At 32.2% G+C, this 23,383-nt stretch overlaps 1 protein-coding gene across 1 annotated transcript in view; it reads right to left on the bottom strand.

Annotated features, from left to right (window-relative positions):
* LOC129216321 (uncharacterized) overlaps positions 1-23,383 on the bottom strand; it is a 51,241-nt gene that overhangs the window by 20,311 nt on the left and 7,547 nt on the right. The window contains exons 2-10 of the mRNA XM_054850531.1: positions 17,441-17,540; positions 16,062-16,232; positions 12,505-12,588; positions 9,464-9,599; positions 8,117-8,265; positions 6,284-6,401; positions 5,931-6,197; positions 4,964-5,053; positions 769-986 (exon numbers count right to left, since the gene is read on the bottom strand). Coding sequence (XP_054706506.1) covers positions 769-986; positions 4,964-5,053; positions 5,931-6,197; positions 6,284-6,401; positions 8,117-8,265; positions 9,464-9,599; positions 12,505-12,588; positions 16,062-16,232; positions 17,441-17,540 — 1,333 coding nt within the window. The remainder of the gene's footprint in view (positions 1-768; positions 987-4,963; positions 5,054-5,930; positions 6,198-6,283; positions 6,402-8,116; positions 8,266-9,463; positions 9,600-12,504; positions 12,589-16,061; positions 16,233-17,440; positions 17,541-23,383) is intronic.

Raw genomic sequence — 23,383 nt, 5'->3', positions numbered from 1 at the left:
TCAGGGGAGAGAGGGGGTGCATTGCTCTTTTGGGAGAGTGCCATCATGCTTGGGAGGTGGCTGGTACCCTGTCATACTGGTTCCAGGTACAGAAAGTACCTCTGTTTTATTACTATTCTTATTTCCTTGAAATCAACATATAAAACAAAGAAATACAGAGCGTTTATTAAGTTTTGCACTAATAAAAAATGTATTTAAAAAAAAACTACTTCAGATTTAAACCATAATGCTTTTTTAATAGATCCTTATCACAAAAAGTTTGTACACTTTTGTGTGTATACAGCCAGAATTTATCTTTTGAGGGGTGAGGGTTTGGTCATAGTTCATAGTCATAACGGTACTTATAATTGGATACAAATTGTTACATAAGACTTAGCAATGTGTGTGTGAAATCAAGAGTTCTGAGGGACCCTAAAGACTCCATTGGGAGTTTTTTACCTTCATAGATACCATTTTCATTTTTTGATGTTAGCTCTACCCACATGCCTTTAACTAACATTGTACCAGTATGGAAAAAAAATCATGATGAGATAAGAATAAATAAATGAATGAATAACTTCATAAATCTTAAATAGTTTTTTAAAAATAAAGTTGTTTTATCAAAGCAAGCAATAAACATACTATATGTTAAATTTTTGAAAACTTTAAATGACCCCCTCCCCCCCCCCCTCTCCCACCAAAAAAAAAAAATAATAAATAAAGACATGGTGTGTTTGCAAGCAAAAAAGGACAAATAAATAAATGACTAAATTAATAAACGAAGCTCACTTGTCGGAGGTCTTCACTAGGAGAATGTAACTGAGCTACTAAGGCTTGCATGAAAGGCTTCATGGAGCATAGTAAAGCTTTATTTGTACCGTCGCCAAAAGTTAAGTTGGTCAATGCCATTCCAGCGTATCGCCGAACAGTCACACAGAATTGGTCACTTGTATTGCCATGAACTTCGTGATCAGCTTGAATCAATTCGGCAATTGCCTGCAAGCCACCTAAGAAGTTAAACAATTAGTTAAAAGTTAGTAAAAAAAAAGTTACATACTGAAACTTGCACAATAATAAGTACTTGATCATCTTCAGCTGCCCAAAATAAAACAGCAAAATATTCATTGAAGTATTAATAGTGCCATGGGAAAAATTTTCATTTTTTTGCATTTTTGTCATCTATTGCATGTTAGCTTTATTGTATAAGCTCGCTTATTTGGTTTCTGCGGAAACGAAAACACGAAAAAAGTCTAATCCCAACATTCCCCTTTTGTCAGTATTGAATCTAAAACGCATTTCTTCAAATATCCTGAAAACTCATGTCTGCTGTTTGCCTGTCCACTGCAAAATAGTTAGCTAAACTTACTGATTAATAAGTGAAAACTTAATTTAGTTTTCAATTTAAGCATTTATGGTACATTCAATAAGTTACCTTTTCATTCCTGTTTCATTTTAAAGATATTATTCATCTTTTTTTGGTGATAAATAAAGAGACCAACTCGCAATTTGGTTGTTGCGCCAAAAAAAACCCTATTTATTCAGTTTTTTACGTCGATTGCTTCCATGCATAGCATCCCGAAATGGAGATGAACTGGCTCAGTTAGTTAGAGCCTCCTGCTAATAATATGAAGGTTGTGAGTTTGAATCCCATTCATTAGGGTCTGGTGGGGGAAAGTGGTCAATGGGGTAAAGTGGTCATACATCAAATAAATGGCTGTAACATGGAAATAAATGCTCGAATAAGTATAATTTTTTTATTTTGGAGTAGGGAAGTTAGAAACTACATTTTCAATACAAAATTTTACAACTGCCAATATTTTATTCAGTAAAAAAAATTATTTTGTGTGCATATGAAAAACTTAAAAATCTAAACAGCTCTTTTAACTTCTCAGGGAAATTTTGTTTAAGTGAATTTCGAACAAACTGACGGCACAGGAAGCTTCCTACATGTCTCAAGAATACTTACTCTTTAGCAGCTACCTGTATTTATTTTACATAATATTTTAGAGCAATTCAAGTAAGATGGGGTAAAGTGGTCATATAATTAGGCTTAACATAAATCGTTGCCCTACTGTCACTCAATCTTAACTTACAAAGCAGATATTAATTAAATATTCATTTCACTAAACATGTATTGTTTTTACAGTAAATGGTGTGAAATAAAGTTTAATTTACGAACACATGCGTGTGATACTACTATATCTGTACGTAAACACGTATAATAGTATATAGATGCACATGTCCGAATAAATACATTGCTTTACGTAAATACGTATATGAGCGCGCCGACACGTGTATATACTTGTATATACGTATACTATATGTTTGTATACTAAAGTATATACGGGCATGGAGAAGCATAAATGTAACTACATGCATACATGTGTCTGTATGTGGGTATACATGTCGGCCCGAGTATATACTCGTATATGCGTGTGTACACGAGTATGAACTTGTAAACACGAGTAAACACGTGCTTTTACCTGTATATAAACGATTATACACCTGTATTTAGAGTTACAAGTATACTAAAAAAGGGCATTTACATAATTGTACCAATAAATACCTACATGGGTGTCTACAAGAATATTTCTATATAGGTATATATTCGTCTATACTCGCTTATCTTTACAATTATTTTCTTTGCGCGTCTGTCTGTTTGTGCGTATCTAAACATATTTTCTATGCACTGGCAATGTCTTCCATGTCAATGCTAGTACCGTTGGATGCAGGACGTCCAGATTAAGCCATTCCGTTCGGTTTCACCCCTCTAAACCTTAAGGGGACGGATATCCGGGTGAAGAAACTTGAAATTAATAATTGTCAAACGCAGTCGGTTTCGAGTCACCGCAGGGGACGAACGGGGTTGGCGAGCGAAACGAGCAGGGGCAGAGCTGCCTACTCTATAGCATTAATTTCTGAGCGCTTCTGTCTGTGGCTGTAACCCAATCTCCTCCGGACTGGCAACGTCTACCAGGGCAATACTGGTTCTGCTGGATGTAGGAGATTCAGGGGAAGCCATTTCGCCCTGTCTCACCCCTCTTATACTTAGGTAACCGGAAATAAGGGGCCGGTTATTAAATCATCAAAAACATTAAAGGCATGAATTGTCACCCGCCGCTGGTGGGGAACGGGGTTGTCGAGCAGAACGAGCAGGGGGGTGGAGCCTCATGAAATGTGTAACACGTAACAGGTAAATACTTGAACACCTACCTATATACTCGAGTATACACGCGCATAAAATCATCTGATATATCCATGAATATATAATCGTGAATACATACACTAGATGACACCTACATACAAGCATTTGATGATGTGCAGATACTAGTGTATACACCTAATTTACGTATATACAACTATATGTACGTATATACGTCCATACTGGTGTATACAAATACATATACGCATTAGACATATAAACATATATTCATGCATACTCGTGTATACCTGTATATGTACGTATGTACACTTATATGTACGTGATACTCGTACATGTACGTGTATACTCGTATATGTACATGTATACTCGTATATTATCGTGTATATACGTATATTCTCGAGAGATATACATTCATGCACATGATGTTCGTCTATACAGGTATATGTACGTCAATACGCGTAAATACTCGTTTATACTCTACCAAACACATTTCCACATGACACACATATATTCGTGAAGACTCGTGTACGCACGTATATGCTCGGATATACACGTATATACTCGACTAGACATGTACAGAACTCGCATCTAATGCATAGATGCATATACTCATGTATATACTTGTATACTCATGTATGCACGTATGTACTCGTGTATAAATGCATATACTCATGTTTATAAGTTTAATCATTATAAATAACCAAAATATATAAATAATATGGTTATTCATACTGGTTTTGCATCTTTTTTTTAAGTATGACCACTTTACCCCATGCTATGACCACTTTCCCCCACCCCATGGGGTAAAGTGGTCATAAATACATAGGGAAAAGCAAGTGGTATAAAAGTACTTAAAAAAATATTTTTCTTTCTAAAAGTCAATGTATTGTGTTCTTCATTAACGTAATGTAAAATAACGACAAAAAAAGTTTAAATGTTTAAGGAATTTCCTTTATTTGTTATCCACTTAAGTTAAAAAACCTTGATTTTATGACCACTTTACCCCACCAGACCCTACATAGTTATCAGCAGAAAATAAACAAATGAGTCACATTTTTGCTGTTATTCAAAAAAAAAAAAAAACCTTTAACTAACAGAATGGGTTTTTGAATTTCTTCTGTTGTGAGCAAAAGCTTAGCGTGGGGAAGCTAGTAATTATAAATATATACAGCAGTTTCTGACATATGTGCGTAACACATTAGTTTTAGTTACACATCCTGCTATCACTATATTCTCACTTCATTAAAAAAAAAACTCTTAACAAAAAGCGATTGGTGAGCAAAAACAAAATGAGAAATAAATGACAATTTTTCATGTACAAAGAACACAAAAATATAGGTCAATAACAATCATCCGTAGTGATACTAGTGCAAGGGTCGTTTTGGCCTCCAGAACTTTGCTGGAAATGATTTGGAAGCTGGAGATTATTTTTACATATGTTTTGCTTTCAGATGACTTGATTGAGCATAAAACAAAAACTGTTGTTACAAATGTTACAAAAGTTCTAATTTAAAGATATGAAATTTTGTGAAGTAACATTGTTATGATATGAAATTTTGAAAATATTTTTTTTTTAAATAAAATTTTGAGAAGTGGTAATTTTTCTGATATAAAATTTGAGGATAATTTTTTAAAATAACATGCCAAATAATTTGATGAAATTAATTCTTCTCAGTGGTGGCGCTAACAGTGTGGGAGCTATTATTTCGAAACACCTATTATTTCGATTTTAGTAGTAAAAATTAAAAGCAAAATTTGACACAAAGAGAAGACAATTTCAGTTAGAAATTATTAGAAAAGGAAAATAAATAGGAAATTTACCAAGCTGACACATTGCATGTCGATGCTCTTCATCAAAAGACAGTTTCATTAATGCAGCAATAGCAGGTCCAGGATGCAAATCCAGATTCTCTGTAATGGGAAATGTATTATAACTTAATTTTAATGTTTTTCCAACACCATGAAGAAGCTTAAAAATAGAACTTTGATAGCAGAGTTAATTTAAATTAAAACAATAGAAAAAAGAATATGTTGCCTGTCCAGTCCAATACCACCATAAACACAAACTATATAATTTTACAGTTGAAGAAAATAAAACAATGGTCCATGGAATGCTAAGGCCAAATTTCATAAGGCCATATCTGTAAATGTGATGTAATATTAATTTAATCCCTTGTGGCTGAATTTCATTTTACAGTCCATTGTGTAAGCACTGCAAAACTGCCATAAAATTAAAAATTTACGCTTATGGCGGTATTGAACAGGCTGTATGATGTATGCATCATCACAAACAAGCATAGCTAGATAACGTAGACGCGCATGCCATGTGCGGATACATTCGCTGCAGATATGTACATCCCCCGATAATTTTTAACTGACATCAATACTAAACAACGGTTATCTTCAAAATCTACAGATAAATAAATAAAAAATTTCATCTTTTGCTTTCATACATACATGAAAAGAAGAAAAATAAGCATTGCATTGCTAGACATTTTACCTACACACTGTAAATTGTTTTACGTATCTGCAGATAGTTTTGAGTTGTGTGCATAGATACTTCAAGTTTTTATCTTACTATGCTAAGAAGTATGGTTTAGTTGACACTCTGTTCAAAAAACAATTTTATACCCAGGGTAGAAAAGAGTCGATGGAGATAAAACTGGTTGTATGAGAAATGGCAACATACAACTTTACCAAAAGGAAAATTTGAATTTCCCAAACTTGATGTTTAATTAATTTGATATGTTTTCAAAACATTTCATTTTCTTAGAATATATTTTTTTACCATTGCGTGAAAAATCCACATTGCTGGAGTCCAAATCCCTGAGAAAGTCAGAATAATCGCGAATCTGTTCCAAAAGCCGTAAGACTCTAGCTTCTCTTCGGCCCCTTCTGTCATCTGGATGCGCATGGACTATGTTATGCAGTGCTTGGCTTGCTCTCCTCCTTGCCTCTCTTACAGCCCACTTGACATTTTCTGTACTCTTCTGTTCTGGCAATGCCTGATCTTGCTCACTTCCATGGAGAAGTTGAATTAAGAGGGGCAAGCAGCCTGCAACATGGAAAGTTAAAAGATGAGTATTTCAAACATTTCTAAAGAGTCGCACTTCAACAGAAAAGCAAAACGATAAAATGTACCTGATTGCCTCATAGCTATGCAGCTATCTTGGTTGTTAGACATTTCGAGAAGAGTTCGACTCATGTCTTCCTTGTTACAACTACCCAACATGGATAATAATGAGTAGACCATTTCAACCTATTGTACATAAAAACAAAAAGAAAAAAAAAACTCATTTAAATAAAACTCTCAATAGTTTTACATTTTATTCACTGAACATACTCTCGTTTTGTGCTTATTTTATGATTAAAGAGAAAAACTTTTTTACTTCCAGTGCATGCAGTATAACGAAAATGAAAAAATTCAAAATAATTTTCTCTTACAATCGGAGAGCACCACCTAAGAAATTCATTTGAAGAGAAGATCAAACGATAAAATATTTGGTGACTAATCTTTGATAATTGATTTGAAAACTAGATCCATTGCTTTTAACAGTCCATAGACTACAAATTCTTGGCTCAACTTGACAAAGAGATGCTGATGAGTTATTGGCACAACACTGTTTTAACTCACGAAGTAGCTTCTATTATGATTTAAACACCCCAAGAAGTTGCTTCCAAAGGGTTAGAGTTAGAAGACATTGCTCAAAAAGGGTGCACAGAAAAATATTTTAGAACAAAGTACGATCATTAAACATAAAAGCCATGATTTTTATTGTCAATTTTAACTACAATGACTATTATCATTTTTGCATTGGTTTTCAATAATCTGTTGCAAGTATTTAAAATTTTCTTTTGTTCCCTCTAAATTATTTTGAAATTATAATTTTTTCCCTTTTACACATTCCATGCAGTTTTTGTAGCTGCAATTTGAGACCCCGACAAAAATTTAAAATTTCTTTACATTTGAAAGAGCTATTTCCTATATTTACTACATTACAAGAAAATGGCAAAAAACTCATTGAAAAAATAGGAATTAACTAAAGAATTACGCATAGAAAAATACAGCTGAATTCCTTAATTCTATGTAATTTGCTATGTGTTTTGTATGTAAACATTGAAGTATCGGATGCATTTAAATTTGGTCATTAGCGAATCAATTGCAATTTGAATGTTAGCAAATGAGAAAAAATTTGAAACAATCAACCAAGATTGTTTAAAACACAATTTTTATACAGTAAATCTCTCCAAAACAGGATAAAATTCTTTTCTTGCAATTTTATAGAAGTTAGAACAATGTTTGTAAATAGAAAATATTGAAAACGAATTTGTAGGGTTCCACGTATCTTTTGCCAATGCCAAAGATGATGAAGTTTAAAATTGTGCAAACAATTTCACAACAGAAATTGTCTTAACCAATGAAAAAAGAATTTTAGATTGGATGCCTTCTCAAAAAGATGTAAATTTGAGAGGAAAAGCCACGGAATATTACCATTTTGACATTAATGATAAGTAAAATGAATGAACAGAATCTGAGAATGAGGAAAGCACTTCCTACGCGGTAGATATTTGACTAAGAGAAAAATATTTACATTTTCTTCCAAACTGTTTTACAGCAATATATATATATATATATATATATATATATATATATATATATATATATATACAGAAATTAATAAAAAGTTCAGCTAAACAAGAGAACTGTTTTAAAACGAACAATTATCACTTCTATGTCTAAAAAAGTTGTAAATAAAATCAATTAGTGATAAATGTATCAAACAGTACAAGCAGTTTATATTAAATTTAATGATTTTATACAAAAACAAAATTAAAAGAACAGAATGTGTGTATATGAGTGAGTATAGAAGCACAAATTTTATTTCGGTAATTAAAAGAACATATTTTAATAGGTGTACAAAGAAGTCATGTGGTGTCTAGATCAGATTTTGAAAATAACGTTTGGATATTTACCTTCGTTCCCAGTTGGTGAGTATGTGGGCGACGAGAGCTCATTGTTGCAGTTGTGGAGCTAAAGCTCATAATACTTTCAGTATCGTCTCCACCGAAGCAATCTAAGGGATCCTTTTCACCAATACTACTAGGTCCACTCATCCAGAGTGCTTCGAAGAAGAGGAAAATACATAATTAACAAAAAAAGAAAAATGTTAACACAGAAAAACCAGAATTTTCCCATACAATTTTTAACTTATGAACAAAGCTATATTAGATAACCTCAAACATTTTACAATTGTTTCTTTGATTTTTCCAAAGCATCTTTGGTAGATTTAGACCCTACCTTTTTTTTCAGTAAATTTATTATGTAGCAATTTCTAACATATGCTTCTATATCCTTCTTCCCCTCCCTTTCAACCACTTTTCTTATGTTACAATAGAAAAAGCTTAATTTTTGCAAAAATATCATTTAATACAAAAGGTATTCAAAAATAAACTAATTCAATAACAATTAAAAGCAGTCTTATGAGATAGGAAGAGTGTTTTAGAATGTCTACTCCATTAACTTTCAATTTATTTGGAAGGATAAGTTTAATTGGAATTTTTCTTCTTTTCCTTTTTTCAGAAATACTTTTTCAGGGCGTCTCATTCTCATGAATTTTTGAATTGCAAACTCAAGGTTTATAACTATTTTCCTAAAATGTCCAAGTTTTCAAGCACTTGGAAACATTTTTTTCAAATACTTTTCATTTTTTTAAAGGACAAATCATGCATTTTCTGGGGATTTGGGGGACTCCAAAAAAAGCAGGTGCCCTAAGCGATAACCAAGGGTGCCCTCCCCCCAAGATCAAAGGCGCAGCCCTTAAATATTGAGAAGACCCCTCCCCCCAAAAGCAAGAGCTCCCACAAAAAAAGTAAAAAATACCCCTTTGAAACACCCTCCCCCCTAAAAATTTCAATGGCACAGTCTGCACCATGACCCCCTCCTCCAGATGGGAATCTCTGCTATAGCTTGTTGAGCTTATATGTAAAACCGTCCCTGGGGGGGGGGCGTCTGAAAGTATTCGCCTCGGCTGTTGTCATCCTTTAGGAGGGCCCTGATTAAAAGCCATGCTGCATACATCTTATAAAATTGCTCATGATTTTAAAAACAATAACTAACAAATTAAAGCCCTATTTTTTAATTTTTTTATAAGTGTCTCTTTTCCCCTCTGCCTAAGCTGAACCCTACTAAATTATAAGTCATGCTCTTAAAAATGTAGCACACATACTAAGAAACTTTGAAATAAATATTTAGAAACATAATGTAAAATATAAAACATTCTTCTTTTATGGTCACATAAGTTTTTTTTTTTTTTCAATTACCTCTGTGCATTGGCCATTCTCCCTGATAAATAGTGGCTCCTAAGGAGGAAATCCCATTGGATTCATGAACTCCTGTGGCACCATTTTGCAGTGTACCATTACGATGTTCATCAGATGATGAGAGATCTCGACTAGACTAAAAATTAAGGTGCAAAATATATTTTTAAAATGAATGACTGAAAGGTTAAAAAGCAATTGTGTACAGATTTATAAATGATACATAATAAATCAGTATATTTACAGTTAGTAGTTAAGTTTTTGAATGATCACTATTAAATCAAATACCACATAGTAAAACTTTGTTTCATTGAACCAAAACCAGGCCCGTCGTTAAGGGGGGAGGGTAAGGAGAGGGGCAATTGCTCCCTCCCCCATTGCTCTGGCTTTGAGAAATTAATAGATTCTTATATCCTTACATCAGAGGCACACTAACTCAAGTCGAAAAATGACAATTTTCAGGTCATTACTGCTTTTTTAGTGGAATCTTACTCTCGCATTGAGCCATATGTAATTTTATGATAAAAAGATCCTTTATAACTATTTACCAGTGTTTTAAGAGCGTGAGTCCCAACTTCCATTTGCACCAGACAAACGTTTCTACACTCTCTTGTAAAGCAGTGATAATGTGAATAATAAAGTAGTTTAATTTTATGATTTAAGAAATCCTAATCAACTATTTACCACTGCTTTAAGAGAGTGACTTCGAACCTTAGTCTGTACCACACAAATGTTTTCACTCTCCTGCAAAGCACTAATAATGTGACTTTTCCCTGCATCACCCCACCACTTAGCGTTACACCTTAGATTAGTAATAATGACTTACTCTAATCTCACTTTTAGGTAGATATAATTGGGTGTGTTTTGTTGTTTTTTGAGATAATTTGCATTGAATTTATACCTCTGTTGCTCTCCCGTCTACCAGAAAAAATTCGAAATGACCAAACATTAAACTAAAACTATGAGTAATAGAGCAGTTATTGCAGTTGTGTACCATTTTAATTAAAAGCACACTATCCAACTGAATTGCAATATCATTTCCTTGAGTTCAAAAAATCAGTTACAAATCACATTATCTTCAGATAAATAAAAGTTTCAAAAACATAGTCTTAAAGAGTGCTGTTATTTTGTTCAAGTGTTATAGCTTCAATTTATTGAACTATAAATAAATTAAATTAATTAAAATACCAAAAAAATATATAAATAAAGTTTTTAATAATGCAGTGCAGATATAAAGAATCCTAAATTTTATATCCTCCCTTCAATGATTTCTTAAAAATTCACCTAGGCTTATAAATCAGAGCTCGTACTATGCTGAAATATTTTAACTGCTTTAATACATGTTGGGAAAAAAATATTAAAATAAAAAAAAGAAAAACCCAAGAACAGTCAGGAGAACTATAATTTATATTAAGGCTTACACCAATGTTAACTAATCCTTCTAAGTTAGATGCGTGGAATCTCCAGTTTCAGTTTAGATAACACTTAAAATACACAGACTCAGGCCAGATACAGACTACCAATTTAAGGGGGGGGGGGGTGGAGAGGAATACCCCTTCCTTTACCAACGAACCTACGTTTTTGGGTGTGAAAAATTTCTGAAGCTTCTTGAGTATCAATAAAAAGCACCAAATCGGTCAGGAACAATGCACGCAACAGAGCAAACCCTTTACTAATTAATTTCATAAGCAATGAAAAGAAGTAGTATTTCAAATGCATACTTTAAAATTTTGTAATAAATTATAAAGATTACAGAAATCATTTTATTTTTATTCATAAATTGTTTTTAAGACAATGGATATATTATAGTGTCAACGGTTTGGGGTAGGGGGTCATGACCCCCGATGATCCTCCCTCTTTATCTGCCCCTGCACTAACTGAAGATTAGTATTGCTTCTAAAAATCAAGAAAACAGTCTTTCCCACAAAACTAAAATGCTTCATCTATTCAATTCCACATTCAATCTAAATAATGAACTTAAGAGAACATTACAGATACAAGTAATTTGCTTTTAAGTTATTAAGATATCTTACAGGGGAATAAAACGGCAAAACATTTTCAATTCAAAAACAAAGTTGGAGCTGCATTTTTTGGTAATTCCATTCACAAAACTTGCTTATAGACTTTCTAAGCATCAGAATAAAAGCATCATAAAAATAAAAATTGTGTTTGATGACACTAAATAGCTGATCCTAATAATCATAAGAATTTATTAAGTGTGGCAACTACAAGGGGAGGGTCATGGGGGTCATGACCCCCTCTAAACCTATACATCCATCATTATTGTGAGTGCCCATAATTTAATAATTGCACACAAAATGGATGGATGTATTACAGAATATCCTGTTAATATATTATTACATATCGTGTTCCAATATCTTGTAAATGAAATGTAAGTGTATACTATAATCATTTTATTTGATTTATTATTTCTTTAAGAAAATATTTGTGATGATACTTCCTTTCATTGCTTCTTAAATTAATTAATGAAATTTTAAAGTATTTATAAAGTCTACCCTACTAGGTGCCTTATTACTGGTGAATTTGGTGCTTTTTATTGACACCTGAACGGTTCCGGAAAATTTGCGTGCCTATAACCCTATATTTTTGAGGATGCCCCCCTCCCCTAAATGCTAGTCAGTATTCGCTCCTGGGCAACTAGTGTACAAACAGTTGTTAAAATGTTCGTAAAAATATTATTCCAAAAGAAAAAAAAGTAAATAAATTAGAGTCACCAAAAATTAGAAGCAGAAAATAGAAGTACATGTACGTATTAGATTGGCAATTTAAAAATCGCTCTTGGCACAGCATAGCCCTTAAGGGCTCTTGCGCCATAAAAATCAAACCAACCAACTTAGAAATCACTTTTCACAAACATTTGAAAATACAAAATGACACACAATGCTGGATTAACTAATCAATACAGATGGAGCAAAAGTAATTATTTTAAATTTGATTAAAATAACTTGCTTTGGTAAATGAAATGGATTTTGTTACTTTTAAGGGGAAGGACTTTCTCTCCTACATGCAAAATATATGCATACCATTCCAGGCTCATGATGCAAATTATGACATTCATGGTTGCCTTCATCATCCTCAGCGAAGTCATTAGCTTCCTGATCACCATTCTATGCAGAAAAAAAGATAATTATATACTTAACACACACAAAAAAAAATCATTTTACAAACCAAAACTGATTTTTCAAGTAAGCATGAGCATTAGGTGCACTGAAAGCTTAAAATTATGTAATGGTTGATTCTCGAAAAAATGTCCCGTGGGTAACGCTAAGTTTATTTTATTCAAGTAACAATTAATTAAATATGGGATTAACTGTTATGCTTTGATAGTATATTAAAGCATATTATTCCACAAAAGCATTATTTTTGAAGGCTTTGGTTAGCTGGAAAAAATAAAAAACTTAGCGTTACACACTGGACATTTTTTCAAGAATCGCACTAAAGGAGATTGATACAACGTCGGAAGCAGCTAGGGAACCGGGACATTCTCAGCAACGAAAAGAGTCAAATGTTTAGTTGCAAATCATGAGGTGTTTATTCGTTTTAAAATCAAGTGTGACTTAAAAACTATTGGGCTCAGAAAGAATGTATTCTTCTCATCATAAACCAGTAAAAATATTTTTTCCTTAAAGAATATATTTTTGAATAGTAAATAGAAAATATATAGTTGCACGATAATTTGAAAATTTATGACTCCAAATAGGTACGCTTAGCAAGTACAATTCTGAATTAAATCACTCTAAACTTCAATACTATACAGTCAAAAGGTCAAAAATTACAGTGAGCCTATTATTTTTCAGTTACCTACAAATTAAAAAACCACAAAAAATGTTAAAATATAGTATTTCATAAAATCCCAAAAAAGTACGATATTTTTCACTAAAACTAGTCTCCTAAAAATACAATAGTACCTAAAGCAGTGTTGGGTTTTGGACTGTCCAAAACTAGTTTAGGACAGGGCAGGTGGTTTTTACCGTCCAAAACTGTCCAAAAGTGCCCGAAACTGTCTTAAACTGTCCAAAACTATGCTAAAGCTAAAGAGGTGTTATCTAATCAATTCGTATTTACTGCAATATTCGTAATGCATAATTATAAATAATAATGAGGTTTAATTAATGAATATTTGGTAATATTTTTCTCCAAAATGTTAATTAAAAATATTTTACTTAAAAAAATTGCCAATAACTATTACATAAAAACTTTCTTATGTAACAGTTGGTAGAGTTATGAAAGGAAATTCACAACACAACCAAGACAACTAATTTCAGTTCCATTTATAACTCAAAGGAATATTACAAAATGTGCAATATTTAGGAGCCAAAGAAAAAAAAAATTAAAATGGTTTTTTCAAATAAGTTTTACATGAGGGTTTAACGAAAATTATTTTTTAAATCATAGATGAAAGAACAAGAAATTGATGATGAAACACTTATGTTATAAAACTAGTGCTATTCTTTTTTTGTTCATATTTTTAATATAATACATTCTGTAACTATTAAAAAAAATTGTAATTTATTGCATTTAAGTCAGTTATAGCACCATATTTTGAACACTTTCTTTTGCATACATGCATAAATGTTGAAAAATTTGGTTTGTGGAAGAAAAAAAAACAAACACTTGCAAATTGAAATTTTTACTGTAGAATTTAATTTCTATGTAACTAGATTAAAATCAGCTACATAAATAAGTTACATATATATATATATATATATATATATATATATATATATATATATATATATATATATATTTATTTATTTATTTATACTTAAATGTTGAATATATTAAATGGTCAAAAATATAATTTTGATACATTTTGTTCTGTTTTTGATATTTTCTCACAAAATCTCAAAAAGTAGTTTTGGACACAATGGTTTTGAACAGGATGATAAAAACCTTGCTTTTATTTGCCCACCTGCATAAACATAGGGAAATTTGGTTACTAATATAAAAAAGCTAAATAAAATCATGCATACAAATTGAAATTTTAATCAAGAATTCAACTTCTATATAACTAGTTTTAAATCAGCTGCATAAATAAGTTGAATGTTTTCATTGAATAAATGCTCTATCTGAAACATTACTTTGATACATTTTATTCTGTTTTTGATGTTTTTTAATAGAATACAATTTTTCTAAAAATATAGTTTTGGATACTTTTGGACAGTTTTGGACACAAGGGTTTTGGACAGGACGGTAAAAACCAGGGTTTTTACCATGGTTTTTACCGTAGTGTCCAAAACCTTGCCAACCCTGACCTAAAGAAAAGTAAAAATATGTTTAACACATGCAAAATGCTTTTATATGTTATAATACAAAGTTTCATAATCATTATTTGATATGAATTTTATCTAAGCATACCTGAAGTTCAAAAAAATGTGCTTTCTGAAAAAAGGGAAAACGTGTTGACTTTGACAATTCTGATAAGCATGCGATACGCTTCCCAAACTACTTACCCTGAGGCATTTTCTAAGTTTACATTATGTAAATGAAAAAAAAGAGTAAAAGTAACTTAATCATGAAATATTTGATGAAAGAAAACTGGTTTGTCAACCTTTAATCCAGATACTGTCCCTTTAAATGGGCGTGGCTTTTTTGTTTACATTTTAAATAGCGAATTGATTAGCTTTCGGAATTTGATACCCAAACAACATATACATTTTTGGAATGAGGGAAGTGTCCCTTATTTTATGCAGCTAAAATTGAAAATTTGACTTTTTGAACGTATAAAACGTCCTGGTTCCCTTTAAAACATTTAAAATTGATTTATCATTAGGGTTTTAATCATATTTTGCATTTGAAATCAAAAGAAAATAATTCTGCTCTTTGACAGAACTGACAATTTTTTCAAAAACTAACTTATACCATAAGTATAAAAGTTTACAACTACTAAGTTTATAACAACATATTAAGTTTATAAGTACAAAAAAAATGTATGCACTTTTTTTTTTGGTACTGGTCTTTTTTCAGTTATAAAACTGGTTCATTTTTCTAGTGTTGGAAGAAAAAAAAAAGAGATTACAACCTTCAAAGTACCCCATTAGAAAATGACGTTTGGCAAAAGACAAAAAGAATGAACAACCTTCACTTGAAATAAACACAAATGATTTCATTAAATCTTCTTGGACTGCATACACAGTTTAAGAAGATTTTGTCTATAAATTAAATAACATTTGTGGGAGAGAAAAATAAAATCAACAATAAAAAGAGTTATCATCTGCAAACTAAATAAATAAATATAAAATAATAATAATGATAGGGGAAAAAATAGAATACAAAAAATTCATAGTCTGCAAAAAATAAATAAATAAATGAATAATAATAATAATAACAATAACTAAATAAATTTAAAAAATTATCGTCTGTAAAACATTAAATAATTAATTGAATTTCATAAACTTCATTGGTCATGCCACAATGGATCTTGTGACTTACGATCAATCACAAATAGACCAAGCAGATCATTCAGAAATTCAAAGACACAGTAAAATCAAAAAGCAATCTTGATTGCTAAAACACAAATTATTTTCTTCAAAAATCAACAACAAAAATAGGAGCATTTTGCAAGCAGAAAAATACTTACAGAGCTCTTTATTCGAACCATATTATAAGGAAGACTTGTGTAGTTTTGATTTAGAAAAGGCCTTCTGTCTACATGACTGTAGTGATCATATCTGTGGTGTGCATTGCTGTAGTACCGGTTTAATAATCTCTCTCTTTCCCTGATTTCAAGAATTTCACGTCGATGATCATTCTGTTGAAAGAGAATGAATAAATATCAACTGAAAACAAATTTCAGAAAAAAGAATATACTGAAAGAATTATAAAAAAACAAAAAAAAAACAAAAAAACTAAGAAATATTTTGAAAATGATTCAGTGGTTTGTTGCAAACATCAAACACAAATGAGGCCGTGAGAAGCAAAGGAATGCAAGTAGACATTTTAAAGTTTTGAGTAAAACGCTTTGAAAGTTCAAATTCCAGGTAGACTTCCATTGATTTTTCCCCTCCAAATCATGCTGTATAGCAGTACCTACCAGGACTACTTGAACTATCTCTTGTCCCAAAACATAAGATAGGTTCTCTTACCCTTTGAGATGGTTATCTCCGAATTTTCAATTTCGGCACTTAACCCCTTTGCTTCTCACTGCCTCAATATACCATGGTACAACAAAATTAGCTATACAGACGAATTTCGTTTAACAAGCAAAATTTGTTATGGAATCTTAAAGCAAAACACCCATTCAGCAAAAACAGCCAGGATCTATTTATATAATTAAAACAGAGAGTGTGTGCACGTGTGTGTGTGTCAGTCGCCTCCAGACCAGATGAAACGATCTTGAAGTACAGAATTTTGGTTACAGTTCCTTGGGTCAGGTTCTGATGGACATGAAGCTTTTTTTACAAACTTGGAGGGTTTTTTTTCCTCTTTTCGCGGATGATAGTTTTCAATTTCATCATCTATCAAAGATGTATCACACATTTTCGATTTTTAAAGCATACTAATGTCCGCAAAAAAAAAAAAATAAATAAATAAATAAAATAATCGCTTGCTGAAGCTTGTAGAACAATTAGAGCACATCGCAAGCGCTTTAAGTGGTTTTTAAATTACATTTTCAATAGATAAAAGACCTCAGTTCATTTCCCCCCTACCGATGTGAAAACTAATTGAATAGAAATTTTTTAACAATTAAAATATTGTCTGCTTTATTCCCCCGTCAGTTTCAGTAAATTGCACTTCCGATAAATAATAAAAATATAATTAGCAATGAAAATAAATTTGGAGAAAACAATTCAATATAGAATTTCACCAGAAACAAAGCCAATTTTTATTTTCATTTTTTTCTATGCCTTCCGTGTGTCAATTATTTCCATCAACTTCAGTAAGAGAAGCTGTTTTTGTTATTTTAATTTTAGATTCTGGTCAACATACCTGTCAAAACGTTGCAACAAAATATCATACCTGATATGAACGTGTGTGAAATAAGTTTGAAGGAACCCGTTCTATAATTTGAGGAAAGAAAGCTTGGGATCTTTGTTCAATGATGGGACATTCTGGAGGCCTAAAACAAAAAAAATACATTAAAATATGCACACAATAAAAAAAAAATCAATAAATAAATTACAATCATAAACAAATACATAAATAACAAGAAGAACCCGGCATGCGTTGCGATGCCATCCTGAGAAAGAGGTTTCACTTGTGTTTATTAAGATGCTGTTGGCAGAGCTGGAAAGGAGAGTCATGGGGGCAATGACACCCCCCCCCCCAACCAAAATACTTTATTAATAAAATGTAAAAATGTAAATGATTGCAGTAATCTTTTCAATTATTTAAAATGTAAATGGTTGAAACACTACTTTTATTCATTGTTTATGAAGATTTATGCCCTACTTGAGCATAAATGTAATTAATTGGAGTCTTATTTCTGGTTGACTTTGGGCTTTTTATTAACACCCAAAACAGTACATTCTTCATCATGAACTCCCTCCTCCAGTTAAAAGGTAGTCTGTATCCGCCCCTGGCTGTCGGATAAACAATATTTTTTTTGCTTTTCTGTCTGATGAGTAAACAACAGTAAAGATACAAGGGAGGGGTCCAGGGGGTCCGGACCCCTCCCATAGGTCTTGCGGTCTTGTTTTTTTTTTTTTTTTTTTGTTTTTTTTTTTTTTTTTCCCGATTGATTACGATTCTATGTATTTTGCACGTAGAATAATCTAAAACAAAGGTAACAATAATTTCAGTTCTAATAAATGAAAAATAAAATCCTCACATTAAAAGATTTTTAAAAATATTGTGCTTTTTCCTATAACGAATTGCATGTAAGTATGGTGATTATAAATGAATGCACTACATTAACAATGATTTAGCTTCGTAATTTCAGATTAAAATGAGGTTCTACGAACTTGAATCCATTTTTTCATTACGAGAAAAGTTAAAGCGTAAATTATTTTGTGTTCTAGCCATTTATTTACGCATCAAATAATGCTAATTAATTATTCAATAGTTTACTTTTTACTGTTTTTCGTTTTCGGGAATCGATAAAAGCAAGTCAATATGTTTGACAGTGCATTAGTGTATGAGAATGAGGCTTTTGATCTTGGACCCTCCCCTTGCAAAATTAAATTCCTGTGTGCGCCACTGGTAAACAAATATAACTCTGAAGGATGAACAGACCCAGAGTGCCGTCCATTTGAACCCACGGACTTGCAGTGGTTCCTCTGAACTTAACTAACCATTTGAGTTCAGTGTGTTTTCAAAAAACAATGATAGCATGTCTTTTAAACAATAACTTTTCTTTCATAATATAAGGTTCTGATACCTCAATATTATGAAAGAAATAATTTATAAATTATTCGTATTCAATAATTTATAAAATCAACTTGAACTTCGGGCACATATGAGGCAATGAAAGCAAAAGGGCGCAAGTGGACTTTTAATGTTTCGAGTAAAGCAAGTTTACGGTTCAGATCCTAAGTAGGTTTTCATTGATTTTTTACTTCCTTTTACAAAAAAGGAGGTATTGTATTCGCAAAAAAAATTTCACTCAAAAATCGACCTTAATTTCGATTTTACTCACCCCCGAATGAATATTGAGTTTTTTTTCCTTGACTCGACCACATGTGGATAAGTGCCGAAGAACGTATAGACACGCGAAATATCCATAATGACGATTCCCGAGTTAATTACAATGAATTTTCTCGTGACGTCTGTACCTACGTATGTATGTATGTATGTGCGTATGTATGTCGCATAACTCAAGAACGGTATGTCCTAGAAAATTGAAATTTGGTAAGTAGACTCCTAGTGGGGTCTAGTTGTGTACATCCCCTTTTGATTGCATTCGGGTGTTTCTAAAGGGATTTTTTGCCCCTTTTTGGGGGGAAATCGTTGTTAATTTCAATGTAAACTCAAATGGTGTTATTATATGGCGGGATCTTGGCGATAGATAGCCAGTCTTTTGGTCGCCAAGTTTTGTCGCTAACTTGGCAACAAATTTGGCGATTTTTTTTCTTCTAAATCATGCTGTACAGCAAAACCCACCAGGGCTACAAGCACCATCTCTTGCCCTACAGCAGATGAGAGGTTCTCCTATCATTTGTAACTAATTATATCAAAATTTTACATTTTAGCACTTACATCCCTTTGCTTCTCACTACCTCATATATGTCCCATAATGGCCCTTAAATGGTTAATGGCATGGTTCGTTGATTTAAATAGCTTGATTAAAATCATGATTTAATTCAAGCGATTTTTTTTTAAATCATTGATTTGAATCAATTGATTTGAATCAAGTGACTTTTTTAACAAAATCATTAATTAAAATAAGGTGATTTTATTTTTATAAATTAATTATGCATTTTTAGAATGTATAGCTCTAAATTTAACTACACTGCATTATACTATCTTAACTTCAACAGGCATACATCCCTCTTTCTGTGTGTGTAACAGATTTTCTCTCTTGCAATATTGCTTATACTCCAAAATTACAGTTTAGAACAAAATAAAAATTTGCTGCTTTTCTTATACACCGTGACAAATATAGTAAAAAAATGTAATTGCTCAACATATCATTTTAAACTAAAAACGTACATAATGATGGAAACCTCATCTATAAGGATAAAACAAAATCACAATCTTATCTAAGCATTATAACGTATTTAAAAATCTCAAAAATTTACTGAATTGTTGGAGAACTTATCTTAATTTTGAAAGTAAACTAAATGGATTCATCTAGTGTATGAAATAGATTATGTTTATGAATGTAAAGTAAGTAATAGCTTCAAATTTTTGAAGATTAAAAAAAAAATCTGATTTAAATACTAAAAAAAGTTCGATTTAAATAAAAAAAACTTTTTTGATTAAAAAAAATAATAATAAATAAATAAATAAATCACGAACTCTGGTTAATGATCATCATTTACGCGAATCGCACAGGAATGTGCAAGCGTTTAAATTTGCAGGGCACATGTGTTGGAATACCTCCTCTCCTTTAAATTCACCCCTTAAAATTGCAGTTTCGATGACAATTTATCGACTTTCTCAGTAAAAGCATGGTACTGTTGCAAAGTCAAGGTAGATGGATTGTGAATTCGTGTCTTTTAATAAAATGCATCACAATAAAAGCAAGAGTTTATTTTTGATGAAATTCGAGCAGATTTAAACAAATGAGACCTGCACTAATTGACCTTAACCGAAGCAATCAGAGTGGCACGGATGGCTTACAGTAACATCAACAGCAAGAGGTAATTACCATGCCTGGAGACATAAACAAACTCATTTGGAATAGCTGAAATATCTATGTGTTATCTGGGAAAATCTATTATGATGTAAGCAAAAAATTGTGATGCATAAAAGTTGTCTTTCTCCCACATTATTTTTAGCTACAGAATTATGAGGAAAACCAATAGTGATCAGTAATTTGCACAAGGGAAGTCAGCACATTATTCGGTATTCGCAGTTAATTTAAATCTTTTTTTTTTTTTTGAAGTTTTATGAAATAAAGCGGTTGATCACCCCCTCCCCTATTCAAAAAAAAAAGCAAAGAAAACAATCAACCCCTGCTTCTCAGTCTAGCTATTTCCTTCACTGTAAGAAGTTTCTTCCTTTTCTACAAAATTCTCCTTCTCAAGTGTCTGCTTTCTATTTTGGATGAATGAAGACAACTAAATAAGGTAAAGCTATTAGCCATCTAGCAGTCACACTGAGTAAATTCACTCATAACGAAATCAAAAACAATCGCAGTACTTCAGAATCAAACTTTAAGTCGGTCCCATCTCAATACGATATCTCTCTCCCACCCTCCCTTGCATCACCCTCTTATGCCTGACAACCAACAGCCAGGGCCTGATTAACGCACGGTCCGGCGGGTCCGCGGACCTGGGCACCACAAAGTTAGGGGCACCAAAATAGCCTAGCCTAAATTCACTTACTTACTTTTTTTAAAAAAGCTTATTTTACTTTTTCTCAGCTTTAAGGGAAAGGAGGCTCAATTTTTTTTAAAAATCAGCTCAAAACCTCATAAAGTTAAAAACATTTCGCGTAAAGAAGTCGTTGTCCCCTAGCTCCGGAATTTCAAAATAATTACTCAGATGACATTTATGAACGTTTTCCAGAAGAATAACACACTTTCAAATTTTTGCAAAAAGTAACCCTTCTGGGAATGTTGAATGTTCCTGGAGAATGCTTTAGAAGGATAAGATCATTAAACATTACACATACATTTCCGAATGTGGATTCAGCCCTGCAGCTTCTTCTTACCTTGCCTATCAGCAGTTCTTCCAGTGAATGTTCCTTTTCCTTTTTGAAAAGAATCAAAAATCATTTGAAAAGCTGCGTTTCTCAGGGTACTTTACAGGCGTTTTCCTTATTGATCATTAAAAATTCTGTGATATCAAACATAGATTTCGATTATTTGATCAACACATTTGCCTCTGTTAAAGCCAGAAAGAAGACTTTTTAAAGCTTGATGTCAAAATTAGTAAGATTTTTTTTTTTTTCTTTGCAGTTTTAAATTGTTTTTTAACTTTTTTTCGTCTTAAGGTAAGGCAATTTTAACTGTGATTAGTGTGGTGACCATCAAGTGTTTGGTATTCAAATCCCAGGTTTCCTTTCAAATGTAGTAATGTTCCTTTAAAATGTAGTTTCTAGTATATTAGGTTTCTAGTATGAAATATTGACTTTATTATGGTGTGCATTTTCTCATGGGGGGGGGGGGGGGCACCAACATCTACTCAGGACCTGGGCACCAGTTAGGCTTGATCGGGCCCTGCCAACAGCCAAAAGCTTCTAAGCTTATGTTGGGTTAGGAAGTTATTACAAGTGCGGATCCAGACAGGGAGGGGGGGGGGGCATGACCCCTTTCCCCTTAAGTGACCAATGATTGCCTGAAACTGGATTTTGGAGACTTCTATTTAGAAAAATTTGCCCCTGATCCCCCTCCCCCTATTTTCGCTCAAAAATGACATATCTGACCTCCCCCTCTTCCCGAAATGACCCCCTCCAAAACCAGAAGCTGGATCTGCCCTTGGTTATTAACTTGGCAATCTTTTGACCTAAAAGTCCCTAGTTGCAACACAATAAATTTAACTCTAACATTTTTTATTCATATTTTATTACTACTATTAGGTATTATTATTTTGTTACAGCAGTATCAGTGCAGGGGAAATAACATATTCTTACACTCAGAGACAGTTTTAACGCCTCTACAAGCGCATATCACGCATTAAAAATCGGACAAAAGCTGCAAGAATTGAGTTAAACGCAATTTCATACTTCGTATTTTGAACAAAAATTTAGCATCCTGGAAAATGGGAAGAGGGGGGGGGGCACAATTAAAGCCGCAGAATGTTACATTTGAATATTTTGTTCCTCTTTTAAACACTAAATATCAAACTTTCTAAATGCTAAAAATATGAATAATACACATATCTTCCATCGCTGTCACCGTCAATTTCATCCTTAAGAAAGTAAATTTTTTTAACGTTAGTGATAATTATTATGATTTTCATTTCTCGTATATTTCACTTCTCTAAAACGATTTTCACACTTCTAAAAAATGCCAAGGAGTATTTTAGAGCCTTGAAAAAAATCTCCTAGCAGTATCTAGGTTCACAACACATTTACATATATTATTACTATGTTACATACGAAATGGCGATTGGGAATGGAACTTGGTGTTTATTTCATTTTTATTGCTGTCAAATTGCTTTCTCCTATTACTAATGTTATTAAAGTCAGTTAGTTACAGTGTATGTTCGTAATATGTATGTTAGTTATAGTGTAGTTAGTATGTGTGTGGTATATGTTAGTTCAGTTAGTATCTCAACAACAATACATTAATTCTGTAATAGTTGTTTTTTTGTCACAGCAGTATCGGTGCAGAGAAAACAACAAAATCTGACA

This window comes from Uloborus diversus, chromosome 2 (assembly GCF_026930045.1).
Source record: "Uloborus diversus isolate 005 chromosome 2, Udiv.v.3.1, whole genome shotgun sequence".
NCBI classification, from domain to species: Eukaryota; Metazoa; Arthropoda; class Arachnida; order Araneae; family Uloboridae; genus Uloborus; species Uloborus diversus.
Note: the sequence above shows the minus strand (reverse complement) of the source record. Positions and strands in the feature narration are given on the sequence as shown.